Source organism: Pongo abelii, chromosome 21 (genome assembly GCF_028885655.2).
Source record: "Pongo abelii isolate AG06213 chromosome 21, NHGRI_mPonAbe1-v2.0_pri, whole genome shotgun sequence".
NCBI classification, from domain to species: domain Eukaryota; kingdom Metazoa; phylum Chordata; class Mammalia; order Primates; family Hominidae; genus Pongo; species Pongo abelii.
In genome coordinates, this window is record NC_072006.2 from 51,901,694 (window position 1) to 51,923,891 (window position 22,198).

The 22,198-nt window shown below is 39.0% G+C and overlaps 1 protein-coding gene across 14 annotated transcripts in view; it reads left to right on the top strand.

Annotated features, from left to right (window-relative positions):
- The window catches only part of NCOA3 (nuclear receptor coactivator 3), a 157,124-nt gene that overhangs the window by 112,379 nt on the left and 22,547 nt on the right, over positions 1 to 22,198 (top strand). For 12 of the 14 annotated variants that reach the window (XM_024238611.3, XM_024238613.3, XM_024238609.3 and 9 more), the window contains 8 exons: positions 9,716 to 9,817; positions 11,718 to 11,890; positions 13,186 to 13,286; positions 14,815 to 14,989; positions 15,374 to 15,562; positions 15,735 to 15,836; positions 21,389 to 21,529; positions 21,941 to 22,088. In XM_024238611.3, the coding sequence (XP_024094379.2) occupies positions 9,735 to 9,817; positions 11,718 to 11,890; positions 13,186 to 13,286; positions 14,815 to 14,989; positions 15,374 to 15,562; positions 15,735 to 15,836; positions 21,389 to 21,529; positions 21,941 to 22,088 (1,112 nt within the window). In that variant the 5' untranslated portion in view covers positions 9,716 to 9,734. The remainder of the gene's footprint in view (positions 1 to 9,715; positions 9,818 to 11,717; positions 11,891 to 13,185; positions 13,287 to 14,814; positions 14,990 to 15,373; positions 15,563 to 15,734; positions 15,837 to 21,388; positions 21,530 to 21,940; positions 22,089 to 22,198) is intronic. The other 2 variants (XM_063720554.1, XM_054541870.2) reach the window with 1 other exon arrangement.

The following is a 22,198-nucleotide window of genomic DNA, read 5'->3' on the forward strand; positions in this document are numbered from 1 at the left end:
AGTGACTTAAGGTTAAAAATAAAGGAAATGTTTCAGTTACCTTTATTAAAAACTTTTAGTATAAAGATAATTTTGGGGTTGCTGGTGGTGATTGATGAGGAAGAAGTATGACTGGTAACAGCTTGTTTAAACTGAAGCCAAATTCAGGTTTATGAAGCTCAGACTTAAGTCTGTTCTTGTATATGAGATAGATTCAGTGTATTAAATTGTAGAAGTCAATGTAACCTTTAAAACAAAAGAGTTACACAGCTAGTTAGTATGCTGTCAGGAGAGGGTAACTTGATTTGGATTTAGATGGAATTGGCTTCCTTAACTCCCTCTGTACAGTGTATTATCTGTGAACTTCAACTCTGTTGCTCATGTAGAGGTTGAGAAGTCTCTTGGCAGCAAGCTTCCAGTTGCAACTAACACCTGAGTTGGCTAATTGGTATGCCCAGTTCTAGCACTGTAGTCTCTGGGGAGTTTATGTTTGAATTCAACTTCATCAGGTTTAAACTGGAACATAAATGTGCAAGAAGGAAGAGAAAATGGAACCTTGCGCATAAAATAATTTACATTCAGATGCTTTTCTGTTCAATTTATATATTAAAAATAGGATGTTTTACTTTATTGTTTCTTGCTAGCCCTTCACCCAATATGCTGGCATTATAAAGCAAAGATAGTGGAGAAGAAATTACCAAGAACTGAGGTTGTACTGTTTTCTTGTATATATCTCCACCAAGGTAGTTTCTTGTGGATACCATGTGTATGTTTTGTTTCTAAAAACTGTAGGCTCCTAGCTTTTGCTATTCATTGTGTTCAAACGATTCCTTTTTTTTTTTTTTTTTTAACACTTATCAAATTTAATTGTTTTTCTGTTTTCCTGTTCTGCTAGCCTGAGAGTTCTAGTAATTGGTAGTGACATTTATCCCTGTTTTCTGGGGCTAAAATGATTCTGGGCATGCAAAATGTTTAAGCTGAAATGGAATTAAATTGAAAAAAAAAAAAAAAGGATTGTGTTATACTTTATCCTACAAAACATAATAGCAAATTATCAGCCACAAAACAAAAGGATATAAAAAATTTCCGTCTCTCTGACAGAGGATGAGGAAGCAAAAGAAAAATAAGTAAGTAGGCCAGGCGCGGTGGCTCACGCCTGTAATCCCAGCACTTTGGGAGGCTGAGGCCGGTGGATCATGAGGTCAGGAGTTCAAGACCAGCCTTTCCAAGATGGTGAAACCCCGTCTCTACTAAAAATACAAAAATTAGCTGGGCGCGGTGGTGGGTGCCTGTAATCCCAGCTACTCAGGAGGCTGAGGCAGGAGAATCGCTTGAACCTGGGAGGCGGAGGTTGCGCTGAGATTGCGCCACTGCACTCTAGCCTGGGCGACAGAGCAAGACTGTGTCTTAAAAAAAATAAAAAATAAAAAAAATTTTCTTTCCCCTCCTGCTTATCTCCTCACAGCTCTTAACTTCCTTACCAGCATTGAAAGGAAACAAAGGTAGGAGATACTAACCGGAAGAGTCATCCACTTGAGGAGGAAGCTTTTATAACAGTTCCACGTTTATGAACTTGTCTCTTCCCTGCCTTCCCCTGTCCTTTACACATGTTATATTTGTCTTCAGTACTTTCTCCGTGGTACCAGTTCTCTTGGAGCTCCTCATATTTTATTGGTAAGGGTATGAATGACGGATTGAAAGAAAGAAGATTAAGAAACTTTTTGATATTTTTAGGTTAGAGGAAAGAAACCTTGTAAGATTAAGCCCTTGTGTTAACTAGTAGTGGTTATTTTCTAAGTTGTCTGATTAGGAATTTGAGAATTTGGAATTTCAGTTTTGGGTAGAACTTTTGTGTATGACTGTCTCATTCTTCCCAAGAACTTTTTTTTTCTGATTGACTTGAGCAGTCTCTGCTTTTGCATAGTACTTGAAGCAGTTTTTAATAAACCAGTTCAGATCCATAGCTGTTTGAAAAAATTTCCATAAGTTACTGCGATTCTCAAGAAATACACCAAACCTCTCTCTAATTAGTGTATTTAATCATACCTTGTATAAGTTAGGGAAACAAGCCTGACAGATAAACTAAATTGCTGCTGGGATAGTCAAGTAGCTCCACCATTTAATCATAGCAAACCAAAGAATAACAATACTTGACTGACCATTTTAGGGTATAGTTTGTACTTGTCGATCTCAAATTTTCCTTTTGCTATGTGAGCCATTGACCATCTCAAGTGGAAGTAAGGGTTATGGGTAATATTAGACCACCACGAAGGGCAGTTTAGTGACATTGGTGGGTAATGGTTAGGTAAGGTACTTGAGGGGAGCATTAGTATCTGCTGAGCTTGAGCAACTCCTTGCCTCTGTCCCTAATACTGCATGCCCCTAAACTATGGCTGTCATAACCTCTTAGTGTTCTTACTGATAAGCTGAGAAATTTTCTGGCTAACTGGTTGGCTATAGTGTGATTCAGTGGTACAAATGGCTTGTTTTGGTGGTGGTGCGGAATAAAATGCCCAAGAAACATTTGATACATATTTTGTTGGTTATGAAGTCTGAAAAAATATTATAGTTCCAGCTCTGCCATCCAGAATCTGTATGTGATCTAGTGGAAAGTTAGCCATTTCCCTATCTGTAAAATGGGACTATTATAGTAATATATACTCTGGAGGGTCATGGTAAATAAATTACAGTACATATGAGATGTCTAGCATTGTACTACCACAAAATTATCTCCTTATTTCTCCCTTATTAATTTAGGAAAAGTAAAATATTTTAGTTGGTCTCTATGTCAATTTAGATTTACTGGATAACCCATCTCCTATTTTGGCATAGTATAGCTTTTTTTAGGTCCCCCAAAATAACTTCTTGCTTGCCTAATGAACACTGGTAGTGTTGATTGATATCTTTTCCTTTTGGACAGGGAGTATTTCCTGTATCCTTGTCCATTTGGCTAATTTGCTGTGTATAGTCAAACTTTTCCCCTCCTGTCTTAATCCCAAATAACCAAAAGGAAAGCTGATTAGTGCTGCTAAGCCATATAGCAAAATTTTTATGGTTTTTGAGCTAGCAGGTATAATTCTTTGCTGCTTTTCAGCTTTAATTAGTTAGTTATTCCATGAAAGTTCATCTTCTAGCAATTTATTATATATTCTGTTGATGTCTAAGCTTCAACATGTTCCATAGCTTGAATGTTACATATAGAAAGGCCTATAGTATTTATAGGAAACATTCTATCCAGTTGTTTTAAGATACTTGTTCATTTTAAATCTTATCATCGATATACTTTGGACTTTTCCATGTAATATAGAAATAGCGTTAGATTTTGATAGCATTGAAAGGTATTCTCATTGTTACTATTCTACATTAAAGTAATTGTGACCAGACGTGGTGGCTCATGCCTGTAATCCCAGCTCTTTGGGAGGCTGAGGCGGGTGGATCACTTGAGGTCAGGAGTTCGAGACCAGCCTGACCAACATGATGAAACCCCATCTCTACTAAAAACACAAAAACTAGGCCGGGGTGGTGGCAGGCACCTGTGGTCCCAGCTACTCAGGAGGCTGAGGCAGGAGAATTGCTTGAACCTGGGAGGTGGAGGTTGCAGTGAGCCGAGATTGCACCACTGCACTCCACCCGCCACCCCCCCACAAAAAAAAGTAATTGCATAGAATATATTGCTTAAATGCAGGTTTTTTTTTGGGACGGAGTTTCATTCTTGTTGCCCAGGCTGGAGTACAATGGCACAATCTCAGCTCACTGCAACCTCCACCTCCTGGGTTCAAGCAATCCTCCTGCCTCAGTCCCCCAAGTAGCTGGGATTACAGGCATGTGTCACCACGCCCGGCTAATTTTGTACTTTTAGTAGAGATGGGGTTTCACCATGTTGGTCAGGCTGGTCTCGAACTCCGGACCTCAGGTGATCCGCCCACCTCGGCCTCCCAAAGTGCTAGGATTACAGGCGTGAGCCACCCCGCCCAGCCTTTTTAAAATGCAGTCTTAAAGTGTGCATTGCCATATTTAATACATTTAAGTAGTGTAGCATACAGCTTTTTTTAGTGGAAACATTTTAGATAAGGAAAATAATTGTAAAAATGGCTCATGGATCTGGGTGGTAGAGTTTATATTGAAAGATTGACTTGATTTTGGCCTTTGAATTCTGATAAAATGAGAAGTTCTTCCTTCTAGTTCTTTTCTGTACTTTGGTGCCAGGGGCTTGAAAAGGCTTCTGAGACTGGATTGTGTATCTTCTTGGAAGTGCATTAGAGGTGCAGTGGAAACTTCAAAATATGGATGCATCTCACAATTGAATGTATGATATAACTTCAGGAGGACAGATTACTTGGGAGCAAGTATACGTCCTAATTTCTTTTCTATTCAACTATAGGTGATAATATCTAATTGTACGGAGTCAGAATTAAGAAGGGACTCTATGTTAATAGACTGTTCTTTTTTTTCTTTTTTAGACGGAGTCTCACTCTGTCATCCAGGCTGGAGTGCAGTGGCGCGGTCTTGGCTCCCTGGCAACTTCTGCCTCTCGGGTTTAAGCTTTTCTCCTGCCTCAGCTTCCTGAGTAGCTGGGACTAGATGTGCATGCCACCATGCCCAGCTAATTTTTGTATTTTTAGTAGAGATGGGGTTTCACCATGTTGGCCAGGCTGGTCTTGAACTCCTGACCTCAGGTGATCCATCCGCCTTGGCCTCCCAAAATGCTGGGAGCCACCGTGCCTGGCCTGGACTGTTCTTACAATCAAACTTATTGTGAGACTGTTGTGCTATATTGTTTCCCCTTTGAAGATGGCTTTTATCAACTGCATATATTCTCCAAACTAGATGGGTTGTAATTTAAGATGTAAAAATGTAAGCTAGTCTCAGGTAGTTACTGATCCATGTTTCTTACCGGTTAAGAACTTCATGGTCTTTGTACATGCCTTATTCCCCTCTCTCATCTTCATTCTTGACTGTTGACTGAAAGTGATCTAGATCTAGTGTGTCTGTGCTAGGCTAGGCATTTACCTTTTATATCTTAATCTACCAAAATAACATATCCTCCCAGTGAGAAGGAGACAACAGGCGTGGCAACTAAAACAAATGCCATTTTTGATTTTTTGTTTATAGCTAAGATTAATACCAAATAGAAAACTGTACCTGAAGGGTTTGTCATAGTCATTTGTGCTCAGGAATTATATTATTGTATATATTGAAATTATTATTTTGGGGACCAGAAATGCTTTTTTATTTCTCATGTTAAACATTTTCTTTAGTTTAATGAAATTCAGGAGATTTTTGCTCTACTTTGCTTTTTGTTATAAAACAATTGTCATTTACTCTTAGACATTGTGGTGTCTTACACAGTTGTACAGTAAATATACCTAAGGTTTGTCCATGTCTAATTAAGAACTACAAATCTATCCAACCTGTTCCTAAAAAACCAAGATAGAGATTGGACATGGTGGCTCATGCCTGTAATTGCAGTGCTTTGGGAGGCTGACGCGGGCAGATCAGGAGTTCAAGACCAGCCTGGCCAACATGGTGAAACCCTGTCTCTATTGAAAATACAAAAATTAGCCAGGCGTGGTGGCACACACCTATAATCCCAGCTACTCGGGAGGCTGAGGCAAGAGAATCGTTTGAACCCGGGAGGCGGAGGTTGCAGTGAACTGAGATGGTGCCACTGCACTCCAGCCTGGGTGACAGAGTGAGACTCTTGTCTCAAAAGCAACAAAAAATAAGATAGAAATATTTTATATCTTAAATAATTATACCTTTATGTTCGGGTAAACACCTTTTTCATGATTTTAAGTTATTATTTTCTCTTAGTTTTTTTTTTTTTTTTTTTTGAGACAGAATTCACTCTTGCTGCCTAGGCTGGAGTGCCAATGGCCCAATCTTGGCTTACTGCAACCTCCATCTCCCAGGTTCAAGCAATTCTCCTGTCTCAGCCTCCTGAGTAGATGGAATTACAGACATGCACCACCATGCCTGGCTAACTTTGTATTTTTAGTAGAGATGGAGTTTCTCCATGTTGGTCAGGCTGGTCTCGAACTCCCAACCTCAGGTGATCCGCCCACCTTGGCCTCCCAAAGTGCTGGGATTACATGCATGAGGCACCATGCCTGGCCTTCCCTTAGTACCTTTTTGGATAATTAAGTTGGACTCTGAAGGAGTAAGTTTGGTAGCAGGAAGATTGCACAGACTTATGTGTACAGTGTAGCTTGTTTTGTGAGATCAAGAGAAAAAGCTGCATGTGTCTATGGACATAGGTAGACATATTTAGGTTTCATTATATGCACATAAACATTGACTTAAATGATCTGCATTTCTGGTTTAAACTGATATTTGTGCTTATTAATTTTTTTGCATATTAAGAGATTGTCATGGCTTAGTTTTTCTATTGATTTAATTTATGCTGTCAGAATTATAACACTGTATATCAACTGTAGAAGTAAATATTTAAAAAGTTTAATGCAGTAGGATTGCATTGAATGATTGTTATAGATCAGAATAAAGGAAATTTCTAAACTGTGATTCAGTAGGTTGAATGTTGCTTTTATATTTATTCAAGACATATATTGACCACTTATTATGTGATAGGCCCCTTACTCCTTACTGAGTATTCAACTTATATTTAATAACAAATGAAGGAAATAATATTGAGAATATAGGCAAAATTTTATCTTTCAAATTAAAGAAGTGCTGTTATCCATGGAGTAGTTTCTCCATTTGTTTCAGGGATTCAGCTTACAAACAAAAGCCAAAGTAAGGAAATAATATCTAGAATGTGGAATAAATTACATATTTAAAATAAAGGAATGTAGGCTGGGTGTGGTGGGTCATGCCTGTAATCCCAGCACTTTGGGAGGCTGAGGCAGGCAGATAACTTGAACCCAGGAGTTCAATTCCAGCCTGGGCAACATGGTGAGACCCTGTCTCTCCAAAAAATACAAAAATTAGCTGGGTGTGGTGGTGCTCACCTGTTGTCCCAGCTACTTGGGATACTGAGGCAGGAGGATTGCTTGAGCCTGGGAAGCTGAGGTTACAGTGAGCTGAGATTGTGCCACTGCACTTTAGCCTGGGCGACACAGTAAGACCGTGTCTTTAAAAAAAAAAAAAAAAGTTATTACTCAATGGATAGTTTGCCATTCAATTTAAAAATCACCTTTGAATGAAACAAATATAAAACCAATTATAGAGACATAGCAAGAATTATTCTATTTTTGTACTTAAGGAATGGAATCACTATTCTTTTTAATTTTTTTTTTTTTTTTTTTTTTTTTTTTGAGATGGAGTCGCACTCTGTTACCCAGGCTGGAGTGCAGTGGCAGGATCTCAGCTCACTGCAACCTCCACCTCCCAGGTTCACGCGATTCTCCTGCCTCAGCCTCCGAAGTAGCTGGGACTACAGGCACCTGCCACCACGCCCAGCTAATTTTTGTACTTTTAGTAGAGACAGGGTTTTGCCATATTGGTCAGGCTGGTCTCGAACTCCTGGCCTTGTGATTCACCGGCTTCGGCCTCACAAAGTGGTGGGATTACAGGCGTGAGCCACTGCACATGGCTCTTTTTAATTATTTAATTTATTATTATTATTGTTTTTGAGAGACAGTCTCACTCGGTCACCCAGTCTGGAGTGCATTGGTGTGATCATAACTCACTGCAGCCTCAAACTCCTGGGCTCAAGCAGTCTTCCTGTTTTATTCCTAAGTAGTTAATGCTGTAGGTGTGCACCATGATGCCTGGCTTATTTTTTAAAAAATTTTGTAGAGACAGGGTGTTACTGTGTTGCACAGATTGGTCTCAAACTCAAGTGCCTCAAACTCAAACTGCCTGAGCCTCCCAAAGCACTGGGATTATTTGAGCTACTCTTTTTAAATATGAAAATTGGAAAATTAAAACTGAACATACCTTTAAGTTTAAAACTCTTTTAGTTGAGGATAATTTTAAACTTAAAGCAAGGTTACAAGAAAATAGTACAAAGAGTTTTTAAGTTTATCTCCCGCCCTGGGTCAGGATTCACCTAGTGTCAACTCCCTTCCTCATCCTTGCCCTGCCTGTCCCCGTTCCCAGGTTTATTCACTCACTCATTATATATGCAATTTTTCTTAACCATCTGAGGATAATTTGCATATGTAATAGCCTCTTACCCCAAATATTATACTAAGAATATTGGTCTCTTAAATAACTGTAGTTCATTTATCAACTTAAGTGTATTAATATTGACAACATACTTTTATGTCTATTGTCCATATTCCAATTTTGTCAGTTGATCCAATAATATTCTTTATAGCATTTTCTTACCTCCAGCACAGGATTCAGTCTAGGATCAAATATTGCATTTAGTTGTCATGTTCTTATAGCTTCCTTTAAAATCTGGACTGTTTACAGACTTTCTTTGTCTTTTGTGACATTGACACGTTTGAAAATACAATACCCCTGAGATTGTGTGATCTGACTGTGCCACTACTAATAATAGTGAGCCACTACTAATAAAGGTTTTTTAAGTCTTTTTCTGTCCTTCATTTAAACTTGTCATGGGGAAAAAAACAAATACTTAAATCATCTCAGCTTTTTAGCCTTTCCATTTTACAACGAAAGTTATAGAATGAATTTTCTTGGTAATTTAATACATATTTAGTGCATCTGTGAAGACAATGTCGCAATCTAGATTTTCTGATTTATATTATGATCATGTGATTTTTTTAAATTTTTACTTATTTATTTTTGCTTTTGATTTTTTTTTTAAAGCTACACATTTGAAGTTTGATCAGCATCTTGAATGAATTTTTTCATTTTTATAAATCTGTCTTCCTTCCTGGTAGCATTCTGCCACCTAGTGGAAATTTATGTCCTACAGCATACGTCTCAGTTTAGTTGAAATGCAAGATGCATTTTAATATATAAAAAATAGTTTAGAATCATAGAGCTTCTTTGGTTGACATGTAATTCTTTACAACAGTGATCGTCTCATTTTAAACAAGAGTTTAGTATAGATAAAATTCTTAGCAAATGAGTGCTTAGTGGATGTCTTAAATTGTTACTATTAACACCTGCTCATCTTTCTCAACCAGAAGTACTCTACATTTATCTTCTTCATCAATGAAATTTTAACCAAAGCATACTATTTTTCCATCAGTCAAATTTTTTTTTTTTTTTTTTTTTCTGAGACGGAGTCTTGCTCTTGTCACCCAGGCTGGAGTACAGTGGTGCCATCTTGGCTCACTGCAATGTCTACCCCTCGGTTCAAGTGATTCTCCTGCCTCAGCCTCCCAAATAACTAGGATTACAGGCACCTGCCACCATGGCCGGCTAATTTTTTATTTTTAGTAGAGACAGGGTTTCACCATGTTGGCCAGACAGGGTTTCACCATGTTGGCCAGACAGGGTTTCACCATGTTGGTCAGGCTGGTCTCAAACTCCTGACCTCAGGTGATCCACCTGCCTCGACCTCCCAAAGTGCTGGGACTACAGGCATGAGCTACCGTGCCCTGCAAGATACACATTTTTAGTAGGACTTGAGGAACATTTCTGTCATGGAGTTGTACATACATTCTGCATAATTCATATTAGAATATGAAATCTGAGGTTTTCAGTATAGTCATTTATGAAAAAGAATATTGAGAATTATCTGTTTAGAGAAAGTAGTTCTGAATTAAAAGATGCAGTCATTCAGTCATATAACACTTTCATAGAGTCATGTATATTTTTTAATATACTTATCTTATTTCTAATTATTCTGTCTTAGTTGCTGATGTATATTCAAGATGAGTGGATTAGGAGAAAACTTGGATCCACTGGCCACTGATTCACGAAAACGCAAATTGCCATGTGATACTCCAGGACAAGGGTAGGTGACTTATTTCCTGGTGCTTTACCACACTTGTTCCCCTCCCTCTGCTTTTGTTTAAGGATAACATTTTAACTTCTTGCCATTTACATTCTCTGGTTAGATTTTTTGGTGGTTTCACTTCGTGGTAAATAGTGTTACTGATGAGATGGACGTCTTTTTGATGTAATAGAAGTTTTTTTTTATTGCTGATTCAGATAGAAGGTAGAATATTAACAATTCGCGGTACTATAAGAATTTCTGAATGGAAGGAGGGGTAGGAGTTACGAATTGATGACCGAGGTTATGTTACGCGCATCCGTGTGAAGAGACCACCAGACTTTGTGTGAGCAACAAGGCTGTTTATTTCACCTGGGTGCAGGCAGGCTGAGTCCGAAAAGAGAGTCAGCAAAGGGTGGTGGGATTATCATTAGTTCTTACAGGTTTTGGGATAGACAGTGAGTTAGGAGCAGTGTTTTACGGGCGGGGTTAGATCTCACAAAGTACATTCTCAAGGGTGGGAAGAATTATAAAGAACCTTCTTAAGGGTGGGGGAGATTACAAAGTACATTGATCAAGTTAGGGTGGGGCAGAAACAAATCACAGTGGTGGAATGTCATCAGTTAAGGCTATTTTCACTTCTTTTTCTTTTTCTTTTTATTTATTATTATTATACTTTAGGTATATCTCCCAATGCTATCCCTCCCCCCTCCCCCCACCCCACAACTGTCCCCAGAGTGTGATGTTCCCCTTCCTGTGTCCATGTGTTCTCATTGTTCACTTCCCACCTATGAGTGAGAATATGCGGTGTTTGGTTTTTTGTTCTTGCAATAGTTTACTGAGAATGATGATTTCCAATTTCATCCATGTCCCTACAAAGGACATGAACTCATCATTTTTTATGGCTGCATAGTATTCCATGGTGTAGAAAATGTGGCACATATTTTCACTTCTTTTGTGGATCTTCAGTTGCTTCAGACCATCTGGATGTATACGTGCAGGCTTGGGCTCAGAGGCCTGACAGTTATATAAGTAAGAATCCTTGCTATCTTTTAAGAATGGGTTATAAGTTGATATTTTGTCATTTGTGAGGTTGCATCCTTTTTTTACCAAGTGAAATGAGAAGCTTAAAAATTAGAAATAAAATAATGTAATCTATACAACACTACTCTATAGCTTTTAAAGTATTTGCCAAAGTCAGTGTCAATTGAAGTTTAATGTGATAGTTGAAAAATATCAATCTACAATGAATAAAACTTCATCATTAGTAAGTAGCTACCACTGTTTTTGTTCTTATTTGTTAGTTGTTTTATTATCTCTAAAAAGTAAAGATGATTTATTCGTATTTTCTAGATGAAGTAACTGAAGCTAACTCTGCCCAAGGCAACCTAGCTGACAAAGATGGAACTGAATTTAGGTTTACATGAATCTCTATTATGTTGTACTACTTCTCCAAGACAGCATCTTTGATAGTTTATATTGGCTGAGTTTAGTTTGTTTACATATGAAAATAATAGGCCGGGTGTAGTGGCTCATGCCTGTAATCTCAGCACTCTGGGAGGCCAGGGCGGGTGGATTACCTGAGGTCAGGAGTTCAAGACCAGCCTGACCAACATGGTGAAACCTCGTCTCAACTAAAAATGCAAAAATTAGCCAGGCGTGGTGGCGCATGCCTGTAATCCCAGCTACTGGGGAGGCTGAGTCAGGAGAATTGCCTGAATCTGGGAGGTGGAGGTTGCATTGAGCCAAAGTCGCACCATTGTACTCCAGCCTGGGCAACAAGAGCGAAACTCTGTCTCGGTGGTGGGGGGGAAATAGTAATAGTGTAATAGTGTTGTATAGGGGCTGATTCTGCTAACAGCTTTTTTGTGATATGTATATTATGTCTCTTTTCCCCCCTTTCTACCCCCTTTTCCCTTAGTCTCACCTGCAGTGGTGAAAAGCGGAGACGGGAGCAGGAAAGTAAATATATTGAAGAATTGGCTGAGCTGATATCTGCCAATCTTAGTGATATTGACAATTTCAATGTCAAACCAGATAAATGTGCGATTTTAAAGGAAACAGTAAGACAGATACGTCAAATAAAAGAGCAAGGTAATAAAAACACTCATGTCTTTTTGAACAGTGGTGGTTCCCAACCTTTTTGGCACCAGGGACTGGTTTTGTGGAAGCCAGTTTTTCCATGGACCTGGTAGAGGGGATGGTTTCAGGATGATTCAAGCACATTACATTTGTGGTGCACTTTATTTCTATTATGATTACATTGTAACATATAATGAAATAATTATACAACTCACCATAATATAGAAATCAGTGGGAGCCCTGAGCTTGTTTTCCTGCAGCTAGATGGGTCCATCTGGGGGTAATGGGAGAAACTGACAGATCATCAGGCATTAGAGAATCATAAGGAGCACACAACCTAGATTCCTCGCATGTGGAGTTCACATTAGGATTTGCACACCTGTGAGAATCTAATGCTACTTCTGAGCTGACAGGATGTAGAACTCAGGTGGTAATGTGAGTGATGGGGAGGGGCTGTTGTTAATACAGATGAAACTTTGCTCACTTGCCTACTGCTGACCTCCTGCTGTGCAGCCCCATTCCTAACAGGCCACAGACTGATACTTGTCTGTGGTCTGGGGGTCGGGGACCCCTGCTTTAGAAGGAACTTGTTGCTATATTTGCCTTTTTGCTCCTTTGTTTGGGTAGAGACTACAACTGATGGAGGCTAGCAAGTATGGGAATAGACAAATGTGTTGACCAGCTGTGCTTTTTGTTATTTATGTATTTATTTATTTTGAGACGGTGTCTCGCTTTGTCTCTCGGGCTGGAGTGCAGTGGTGCGATCTCAGCTCACCACAACCTCCACCTCCTGGGTTCAAGAGATTCTCCTGCCTCAGCCTCCCGAGTAGCTAGGATTACAGGCACCTGCCACCACGCCCAGCTAAGTTTTGGATTTTTAGTAGAGACGGGGCTTTGCCATGTTGGCCAGGCTGGTCTCAAACTCCTGACCTCAGGTGATCCACCCGCCTCAGCCTCCCAGAGTGCTGGGATTACAGGCGTGAGCCACCGCGCCAGGCCTCCAGCTTATGCTCTTTAGAGACGGTTAACAGACAATTCCCTGTTATTTGGTAATTCCTTTTCAGGAAGCTGTGGGATAGTACATTTAGTAGTGAAATGATTTAGGTATCTTCTGGCTTCCTGGGTAACTATGAAGTTTAGTTTTGATGTTATAATATTGTAGTATCATTCTCTTATGAGGAAATGTTTTGTATGTATGTATGGGCATGTGCATGTGTATCTTTACGTCTCTTCTGGGGACTATTCGAAGGTGATTTAATCTATAACTGATAGTGTGTTATTCGTTATACTGCCTTCTGTCTTTTCAGGAAAAACTATTTCCAATGATGATGATGTTCAAAAAGCCGATGTATCTTCTACAGGGCAGGGAGTTATTGATAAAGACTCCTTAGGACCGCTTTTACTTCAGGCAAGTATAAAGATTTTAACTGTCCAGTAGGCTGTGTTGCCATTTGGTTTATTATAAAGTTATAAAAAATCGATGAAATTTTGGTTAGGAAATGAGAACAAAAAGAAAACATTTTTTTCTTTGAGACAGTTCAGTATTCTGAATATGATGGTAAAATGCTCTTATATTTACAATATACATAATTCAGGAAGCCTTGCCCCCCTAGTAAAAATATAGTTGCAAACTGAGAAACCACACATTATACAAACATAAAAATATAAGCAAGCAGGAAAGGAAAGGTAGCCTGTAATTTCACAGAGATATTTGGGTACAAATGGCCCTTCATATCCATGGGTTTTGCACCACAGATTTGGAGGCTGGGGAAGAAATAAAAAATAATGTTAAAACAATAAAAAATACCTCAGTGTGATGACTATTTACATAGCACTTACATTGTATTAGGTATTATAACTAATCTAGAGATGATTTAAAGTATATTGGAATATATGCATAGGCTATAGGCAAATACACCATTTTATATCGGAGACTTGAGCATCCTCAGATTTTGCTATCTTTGGGAGGTCTTGGAACCAATCTTACACAGATACTGGGGTATGATGACGTACGTTTCAGCTCAGACATTTTTGGTGAATTTTTGCATGATTGATCACATGGCATGCTATGGTTTTATATTCTTTAGGAATTGTTAAGACTTAAAAATGTGCATTGTATTTGTTTAGGGGCTGAAGCCCTTCATAAAGTTAACTTGTCTTGTCAACTTCTTTTTGTTTCAGGTAGTTTGTTCCAACTACTTTTAGTTGATCAGTTTTGAAATTCCTCTTTGTAAATTCTCATTAAGGAATAGTAGAGCAGTTTCTGTAGCTTGACTTGGCATCAAATGGAAAAATGGGAAGAGCTAAGGATGCTTTTCTCATTTTTAAAAGCTCCTTTAAAGATATAATTCTTTAAAAATTAGGTTAGACATTAATTCAGATTTCATGCTGAACATATTTATGTACACACTCCCCCACCCCCAATTCTTCTTCTTTTTTTCCCCCCAGTAAGGCCTGTAGTAATGGTGCTAATGTTAGTAGTAATGGTGGCTTATAGTTGTTTGCAGTAATTAAGTCAGCAGTAGTTTTTACACATTCTACTTACTACTATGGCTGCTGTTTGCTGATACTACCATAACAAAATACCACAGACTTGGTAGGTGAAACCAAATAAATTTATTTCTTACAGTGTTGGTGGCTGGAAGTGCAGGATCAAGGTGTCAGCAGGATTGGATTCTCCTTGGCTTGTCACTGTGTTCTCCCATGGCCTTTTTCTCTGCGTGCACATTTCTGGTGTCTTTCTCTCCCCTTATAGGATACCAGTCATATTGGATTAGGGTCCCCACCGTTATGACCTCATTTATCTTTAATTACCTCCTTGAAGGTCTTGTTTCCAAATACAGTTACATTGATGGTTAGAGTTTCAATTTAAGAATTAGAGGGAGGAGGATACAATTCAGTCCATAACAGCCTGTATTAACATAATCCTATTTTAGGCATTGGATGGTTTCCTGTTTGTGGTGAATCGAGACGGAAGCATTGTATTTGTATCAGAAAATGTCACACAATACCTGCAATATAAGCAAGAGGACCTGGTTAACACAAGTGTTTACAATATCTTACATGAAGAAGACAGAAAGGATTTTCTTAAAAATTTACCAAAATCTACAGGTAGGCTTTTAATGTGTATTTTCTAAATAGGTTAAATTTTTTTCCTTGACCATTTCTTAGAAAATTGAATGTATCTTTTAGGAAGTCAAGTGATCAAATGAGGGTAGAAAGGCATGTGATTTAATAGCAAAATTTTCACATATGGAGTCACTGAATTAAAAATTTGGTATACATTTTAAGAGGCATATAGTTACAAAATATGCAGTGAGATTTCTGTTAAAGTTGAAATTATTCACATGTTTTGTATATTGCCAGCCTGAAATGTTAGTATAGATATAACTATGGAAAACATGCATAATGAGAAAATGCAGCTTGAATTCTTGATGATGGTCATAGAATGAGTTACCAGCTTTTTAAAATGTCATTTCAATTTGTTTTCCAAAGTTAATGGAGTTTCCTGGACAAATGAGACCCAAAGACAAAAAAGCCATACATTTAATTGCCGTATGTTGATGAAGACACCACATGATATTCTGGAAGACATAAACGCCAGTCCTGAAATGCGCCAGAGATATGAAACAATGCAGTGCTTTGCCCTGTCTCAGCCACGAGCTATGATGGAGGAAGGGGAAGGTAAGAGCTATCATATGTTTGTGATGTTCATGAAACAAATAGCGGCCATACTTGGAGTTTTGAAACTTGTATTGTAACCCTTCTTACTGAATTCCATGTCCTTGCTTGCCTATTGAACATATATATCCAAAAGTTAAGTATAATCCTTACCAGGGTGAATTTTTTATTGTAGATTTGCAATCTTGTATGATCTGTGTGGCACGCCGCATTACTACAGGAGAAAGAGCATTTCCATCAAACCCTGAGAGCTTTATTACCAGACATGATCTTTCAGGTAAAAACTCTTTCTCTCTCTCTCTCTCTCTGTGTATACGTACATTTTTATTTTGGAAATTTTTGTAAATGTTACTATTTTTAATCTGTACTATCATAGAAATGTATACCTACTGTAATGAGTGCTTTATGTGTATCATTTTTCATGTTGCTTATGCAACCTTAAAAGAATTTCACTAAAATTCTTGGCATTTGAGTTGGGTATGTTTGGCATTTTTAAATCCACCAAATAAATTAAAAAAACAAATTTAGGGGCACCTGGTTTTCTCTCCAAATTGCATTTTGTGTCAGAATTTAGTATTTCTTTAACTTCAAGCCCATTTGTCATAAAGAAACATGTTTAAAAAAATTACAAGTAATTTAATGAGAATTATTGGGAGTAATTCCTTTTTTTTTTTTTTTTTTTTTTGAGACGGAGTCTTGCTCTGTTGCCCAGGATGGAGTGCAATGGTGCGATCTCGGCTCACTGCAACCTCCACTTCTTGGGTTCAAGTGATTTTCCTGCCACAGCCTCCCAAACAGTTTGGACTACAGGCAGGTGCCACCATGCCCAGCTAATTTTTATATTTTTAGTAGAGACGGGGTTTCACCATGTTGTCCAGGCTGGTCTTGAACTCTTGACCTCAAGTGATGCGCCTGCCTCAGCCTCCCAAAGTGCTGGGATTACAGTTGTGAGCCACTGTCCTTGGCCGGGAGTAATTCTTGATGTCAACCTGAGTTTCAGTCTTGGTGTGCCATTTTTTAATCATAGAAATAAAAAATTAAAGACATTGTGGTTGATAAGATGCATTAATGAAATTAAACACTGTGGCAATATTATTTTTATTTACCTTCAGGGTTACTCTTATGGTCACCTAAGTGTAAATGGGGATGCCACGAGTTTGTCATGTATGCCCTATTTCAGAGATAAAGAAACAGAGCTTGGTGACAGAGATTGGGTTATTGTCCAAGATCATGGCTAATAAGAAAATTTATAGCTGAGTCTGCCTGACTTAACCTGTATTTTTTGCTTTGTGTAACACTAATTTTACAATGTGGACCTTTAACAAGTGATATAAAAATGGAGTAGGTATACATAAAACATAGCTATCGCTATTACACATGTATGTGTGTGTTTGTAATATGTATGTATAATATACATAATGCAGAATATTTTTAAAGAAATATTGCTATTTTTGCAGTCATTCAACCATTTTATGCCATCAGTAACCCATCTTCAGGATTTTTTAGATTAATTTTCACAATTAAAAAGTAGCAAAGGATTATTTTGACAATTCAAAGTACAATCTTGTTTACGCTGATGGATATTACTTTTTTTTTTTTTTTTTTTGAGACAGAGTTTTGCTCTGTCGTGCCCAGGCTGGAGTGCAATGACATGATCTCGGCTCACTGCAACCTCTGCCTCCTGGGTTCAAGTGATTCTCCTGCCTCAGCCTCCCGAGTAGCTGAAATTACAGGCGCCCATCACCACGCCTGGCTAATTTTTTGTATTTTTAGTAGAGACAGGGTTTCACCATGTTGGTCAGGCTGGTCTCAAACTCCTGACCTCAGGTAATCCGCCTGCCTCAGCCTCCCAAAGTGCTGGGATTACAGGTACAGGCATGAGCCACCATGCCCGGCTGCATGTTGCTTTATATTTGAACATTTTCTCTGTATTAACTCCCCTCAGATAAACCTAGTGACAGCAATTGTTATATATTATTTTATCCTTTTAGAGTGGGTCTTTCTCTGCACCTCTTATGATTTGGCAGTGTTAATTTTCTACTTGAATAGCCATGTTTTACATTTGTTACTGAAAATACTAAATAAAATATCTTTAAGCAGTTTAGCAAGTAGCATCTTTGAAAATTATCTCATCAGTATATAAAAGTGATACATGTTTATTATAAAAGTTAGAAATTACCAAGCATGAAAGAAAACAGGACATGATGGAGAAAAAAATTGCCAAGCAAGAAAGATCAAATGCTTTGTGTGATTAACATCATTTAAAACTGAGACCCTACTTACCGTAGTTATAGTTAATGGCTTCCAGTGGCTGTCTCTTATTTTATAGGAGGCTTATTGCACTCAACACAATACTTATTTTGACCTCTGGAGATGTTTTATCTTCTGTCCCTGATGTGTTTCATTTAATAAACTTTTTATGGACATCTGTTTTGTATTTGTCATGTGGCCCAGGGCTAAACTCAGGGGAGGTGGTTGAGGACAAATCATCTCTATTTTGGGCACGAGTGCACAGGTATTTACTCTTTCCCAGAATGCGTTTATCCCTTTTCCCTAGTCTCCCCCTGCTACTAATAAGATTTTTGGTCACCATTAAAATTCTGAATTTTAAACAGATTATTGGACTGGTGGTTTATTTTTGTCAGCTTATTCAATATTAGTGCCTTTTAAATCTCCAGTAGCTTTTGCAGAATTACCTTTCACTATGAAGCCCCATGAGTTTTCCCAAACCAAACTTGGTTTTCTTCAGTATATTTTCTAATGAATATGTCATAGAAAGGATAAATACATGGGCAAGACTTTTTTTTTTTTTGAGATGGAGTCTCGCTCTGTTGCCCAGGCTGGAGTGCAGTGGCGAGATCTCGGCTCACTGCAACCTCTGCCTCCCAGGTTCAAACCATTCTCCTGCCTCAGCCTCCCGAGTTGCTGGGACTACAGGTACGTGCCACCACACTCGGCTAATTTTTTGTATTTTTAGTAGAGATGGGGTTTCACCATGTTAGCCAGGATGGTCTCAAACTCCTGACCTCATGATCCACCCACCTCGGCCTCCCAAAGTGTTGGGATTACAGGCGTGAGCCACCGCGCCTGGCCTGGGCAAGCCTTTTCTATGTCTTTCCTAATTTGTCTGGAGTCAATTTATTGCCCACTTCTTTCAAGTTATTTGTCTGTACCTTTTGGGTCACGACTTCCATCATCATTGGGATTTGGCATATCTGCTGGTGCTGAGCATAAGAGATTGCCCAAATCTGATTATTGCATTTCTTAGTAAAACCTACACAAAACAGATAACTATTGGCAATCTTGACATCAGCAGGAGCTTCATATGAAGTCTGCCATGTTTAACCATGGAGCATATTTTGTCACAGAAAAGATTACTGAGGATGTCCAGGTCAAAAACTGTGTGACCAGTTATTATGGCTTGGATCATTCTGTCTGCATTCAAAGACATAGAAAAGGCCTGAAAGCTGATCCAAGACCAGCCATGGAAGCTGGTCACATAGTTTTTGACCTGGATATCCTCAGTAATTAGTCTGAATTTTCTAAGGGCAGTTTCATCATTATGCAGATCAACAAGGTTCATTTCAAAAACACAGTTCTTGAGGCCATCAGATGCAGTTTTGGTTCTTTGAGCCCTTTTGACTAGTTTATTACCAATTAAACATAGCTGGTGCTTTCACATCATATCAGTCTTTTTTAGGAAATGGATTAACTACTTTCTTCTTTGCTCCCGTTCTGCCACTTTTTGTAAGGCACTTGCTTTTGCCAACCACCCTAGTGCTGCTTAGAGTGAAAAGGCCTAGACATTTTTTAAGGACCATCTGTTGTCATGAAACCTTCTTTAATTTGATAGTATTTTTGAGTATGTATATTTGGTGTCTCCATTGTATTTGATATTAAGCAAAAGTTGTCAGAAGCTTCCAGCATTGTAGAAATGAGTATTTGGTTAGCCCTCCAAGTTTAGGTATTAAGTGTACAAAAATGTGATCATCTCTCAGATGCAAAGAATTGTCCCTGCTGGCTTACTTTAAGCAGGTATTTTCTCTTGCTTATAGTTGTAGGGACAGAATCTCTTTGGACAAACAACTTTCCTCGTAGGCGTTATTTTTTCCCTTTACACGAAAATGAACTTAAGATTATCTGGACATGTATATTCAGTACATTCAGAAAGTAAAAGGAGTTTGTGTGATATATATTCTGTACAGCATTTGGGAAAACACTGTTTTTCTACACTGCCACACCACTTCTGACCCCAGATGTATTTTTTTCTACACTAACCAGTGCTCTGTCTGACATAAGCTGGGTGCCCTACAATTTTAGTTTGGACAGTTTCTACCTGGGTTTAGCATTAGATCTTACAAGTTTAAGGGTTCAGTCCCACAAGACTGCCTGTACTTCACTTCAGATGCCAGTTGTAAGTCCTGGCCTTCTGCACTTCTGACTGACTGGCTATAAATTGGGCTTCTGATCCTCTCCTTAGGTTTGATGATTTGCTAGAATGGCTCAAGAAATCCGGAAATGCTTTACTCAGGTTTACTGGTTTCTTACGAAGGATACAACTCAGGAATATCTCAATGGGAGAAATGTATAGGACAAGGTATTAGGGGGTAGGGATGAGGTTTGGAGGTTCCATGCCCTCTCTGGGCTTATAGCCTTCCCAGCACCTTAATATGTTCATCCTTTGGAAGCTCATCAAATCTCTTGTTCAAGAGTTTTTTTTTTTTTTAATTGGAGATAGAGTCTTGCTCTGTTGCCTAGGCTGGAGTGCAGTGGCACGATCTCAGCTCACTGTAACCTCTGCCTCCCGGGTTCAAGCAATTCTCCTGCCTCAGCCTCCCAAGTAGCTGGGATTACAGGTACGTGCCACCACGCCCAGCTAAGTTTTGTATTCTTAGTAGAGATGGGGTTTCACCATGTTGACCAGGCTGGTCTCGAACTCTTGACCTTGTGATCTGCCTGCCTCGGCCTCCCAAAGTGCTGGGATTACAGACGTGAGCCACTGTTGCTGGCCCAAGAGGTTTTTTTTTTTTTTTTTTGAGATGGAGTCTCATTCTGTTGCCAGGCTGGAGTGCAGTGGCATGATCTCGGCTCACTGCAACCTCTGCCTGCCAGGTTCAAGTGATTCTCCTGCCTCACCCTCCCGAGTAGCTGGGACTACAGGCACATGCCCCCACGCCCAGCTAATTTTTGTATTTTTACTAGAGATGGGGTTTCACCATGTTGGCCAGGATGGTCTCGATATCTTGATCTCGTGATCCGCCTGCCTTGGCCTCCCAAAGTGCTGGGATTACAGGCGTGAGGCACCGTGCTAGGCCAAGAGTTTTTTATAGAATTTAATCACCAGTCTCTCCTTCCTCCCTCATGCCCCATTCCTGGAGGTTAGTAGATGGAACTACTAACAGAAAGTTCCAATCCTTTAATTACTTGGTTTTTCTGATTACCAGCTCCATCCTGAGGTGATCTAGAGACCCCACCCTAAGTCACCTCATTAGCATAAATTGAGGTGTGTTCCAAAGGGGCTCTTTATGAATAACTTGAAAATACTTTTATTACTCAGGAAATTCTGAGGATTTTGGATAGGGGCTCTGTGCTAGAAATCTGACAAAGACCAAATGTATTATTATACTCCTTAGCAGAACATGTAGTGAGAATCGTGTGGTGCTATGTCTTAAGGAGAAAAGCTCTGGATATAGTAGAAATTTGGATCAGAGAAGGTGGAACAAAGATTTAATATCTTTTATTTTATTCTCCAGTGCTAAGCCATGTGTAGGCAGCCAGTAAATACTTGTGGGCTGGATATAAGTCTTTTTTTCCTTTTCTGTTTAATAGGAAAGGTTGTCAATATAGATACAAATTCACTGAGATCCTCCATGAGGCCTGGCTTTGAAGATATAATCCGAAGGTGTATTCAGAGATTTTTTAGTCTAAATGATGGGCAGTCATGGTCCCAGAAACGTCACTATCAAGAAGGTAAAAAATTTTGGGGTTGATTCTTCTTATCATTTTATTCTTTAGAGACAGGGCCTTGCTATCTTGCCCAGGCTGGACTCGAACTTCTGGGTTTAATTGACCCTTCTGCCTCAGCTTCTGAGTAGCCGAGACTGCAGGTACACACCACCATACCTGGTTTTGGGGTTGATTCTTGATCTTGTTTGTCATTATGTTTGGTATGCACATGACTGTAGTTGCTGTTTTGTTGGCGAGGGGTAGGAAAATGATTCCTGAGTGTTCTTATTTTACCCTGTTGATGATTTTGGTGCAGATCCAGTCTTTCCGTGGATTTTTAGAAATGTACTTGAAGTATATTTCCTCCCTGTCCCCTCCTATATATATTTGTTTTGCTGACTGTAGTTACCAGTGATGGGATATTTTCCCCAACAGCTTATCTTAATGGCCATGCAGAAACCCCAGTATATCGATTCTCGTTGGCTGATGGAACTATAGTGACTGCACAGACAAAAAGCAAACTCTTCCGAAATCCTGTAACAAATGATCGACATGGCTTTGTCTCAACCCACTTCCTTCAGAGGTAATGATAGATTACTGTGTATTCTAATACGAAATGCAGCAGTGTTCTCAAAATGCTTTATTATTAAAGTAAAAAGGGAAGGGACAAAATGAGACAAAATTTAGGAAGGT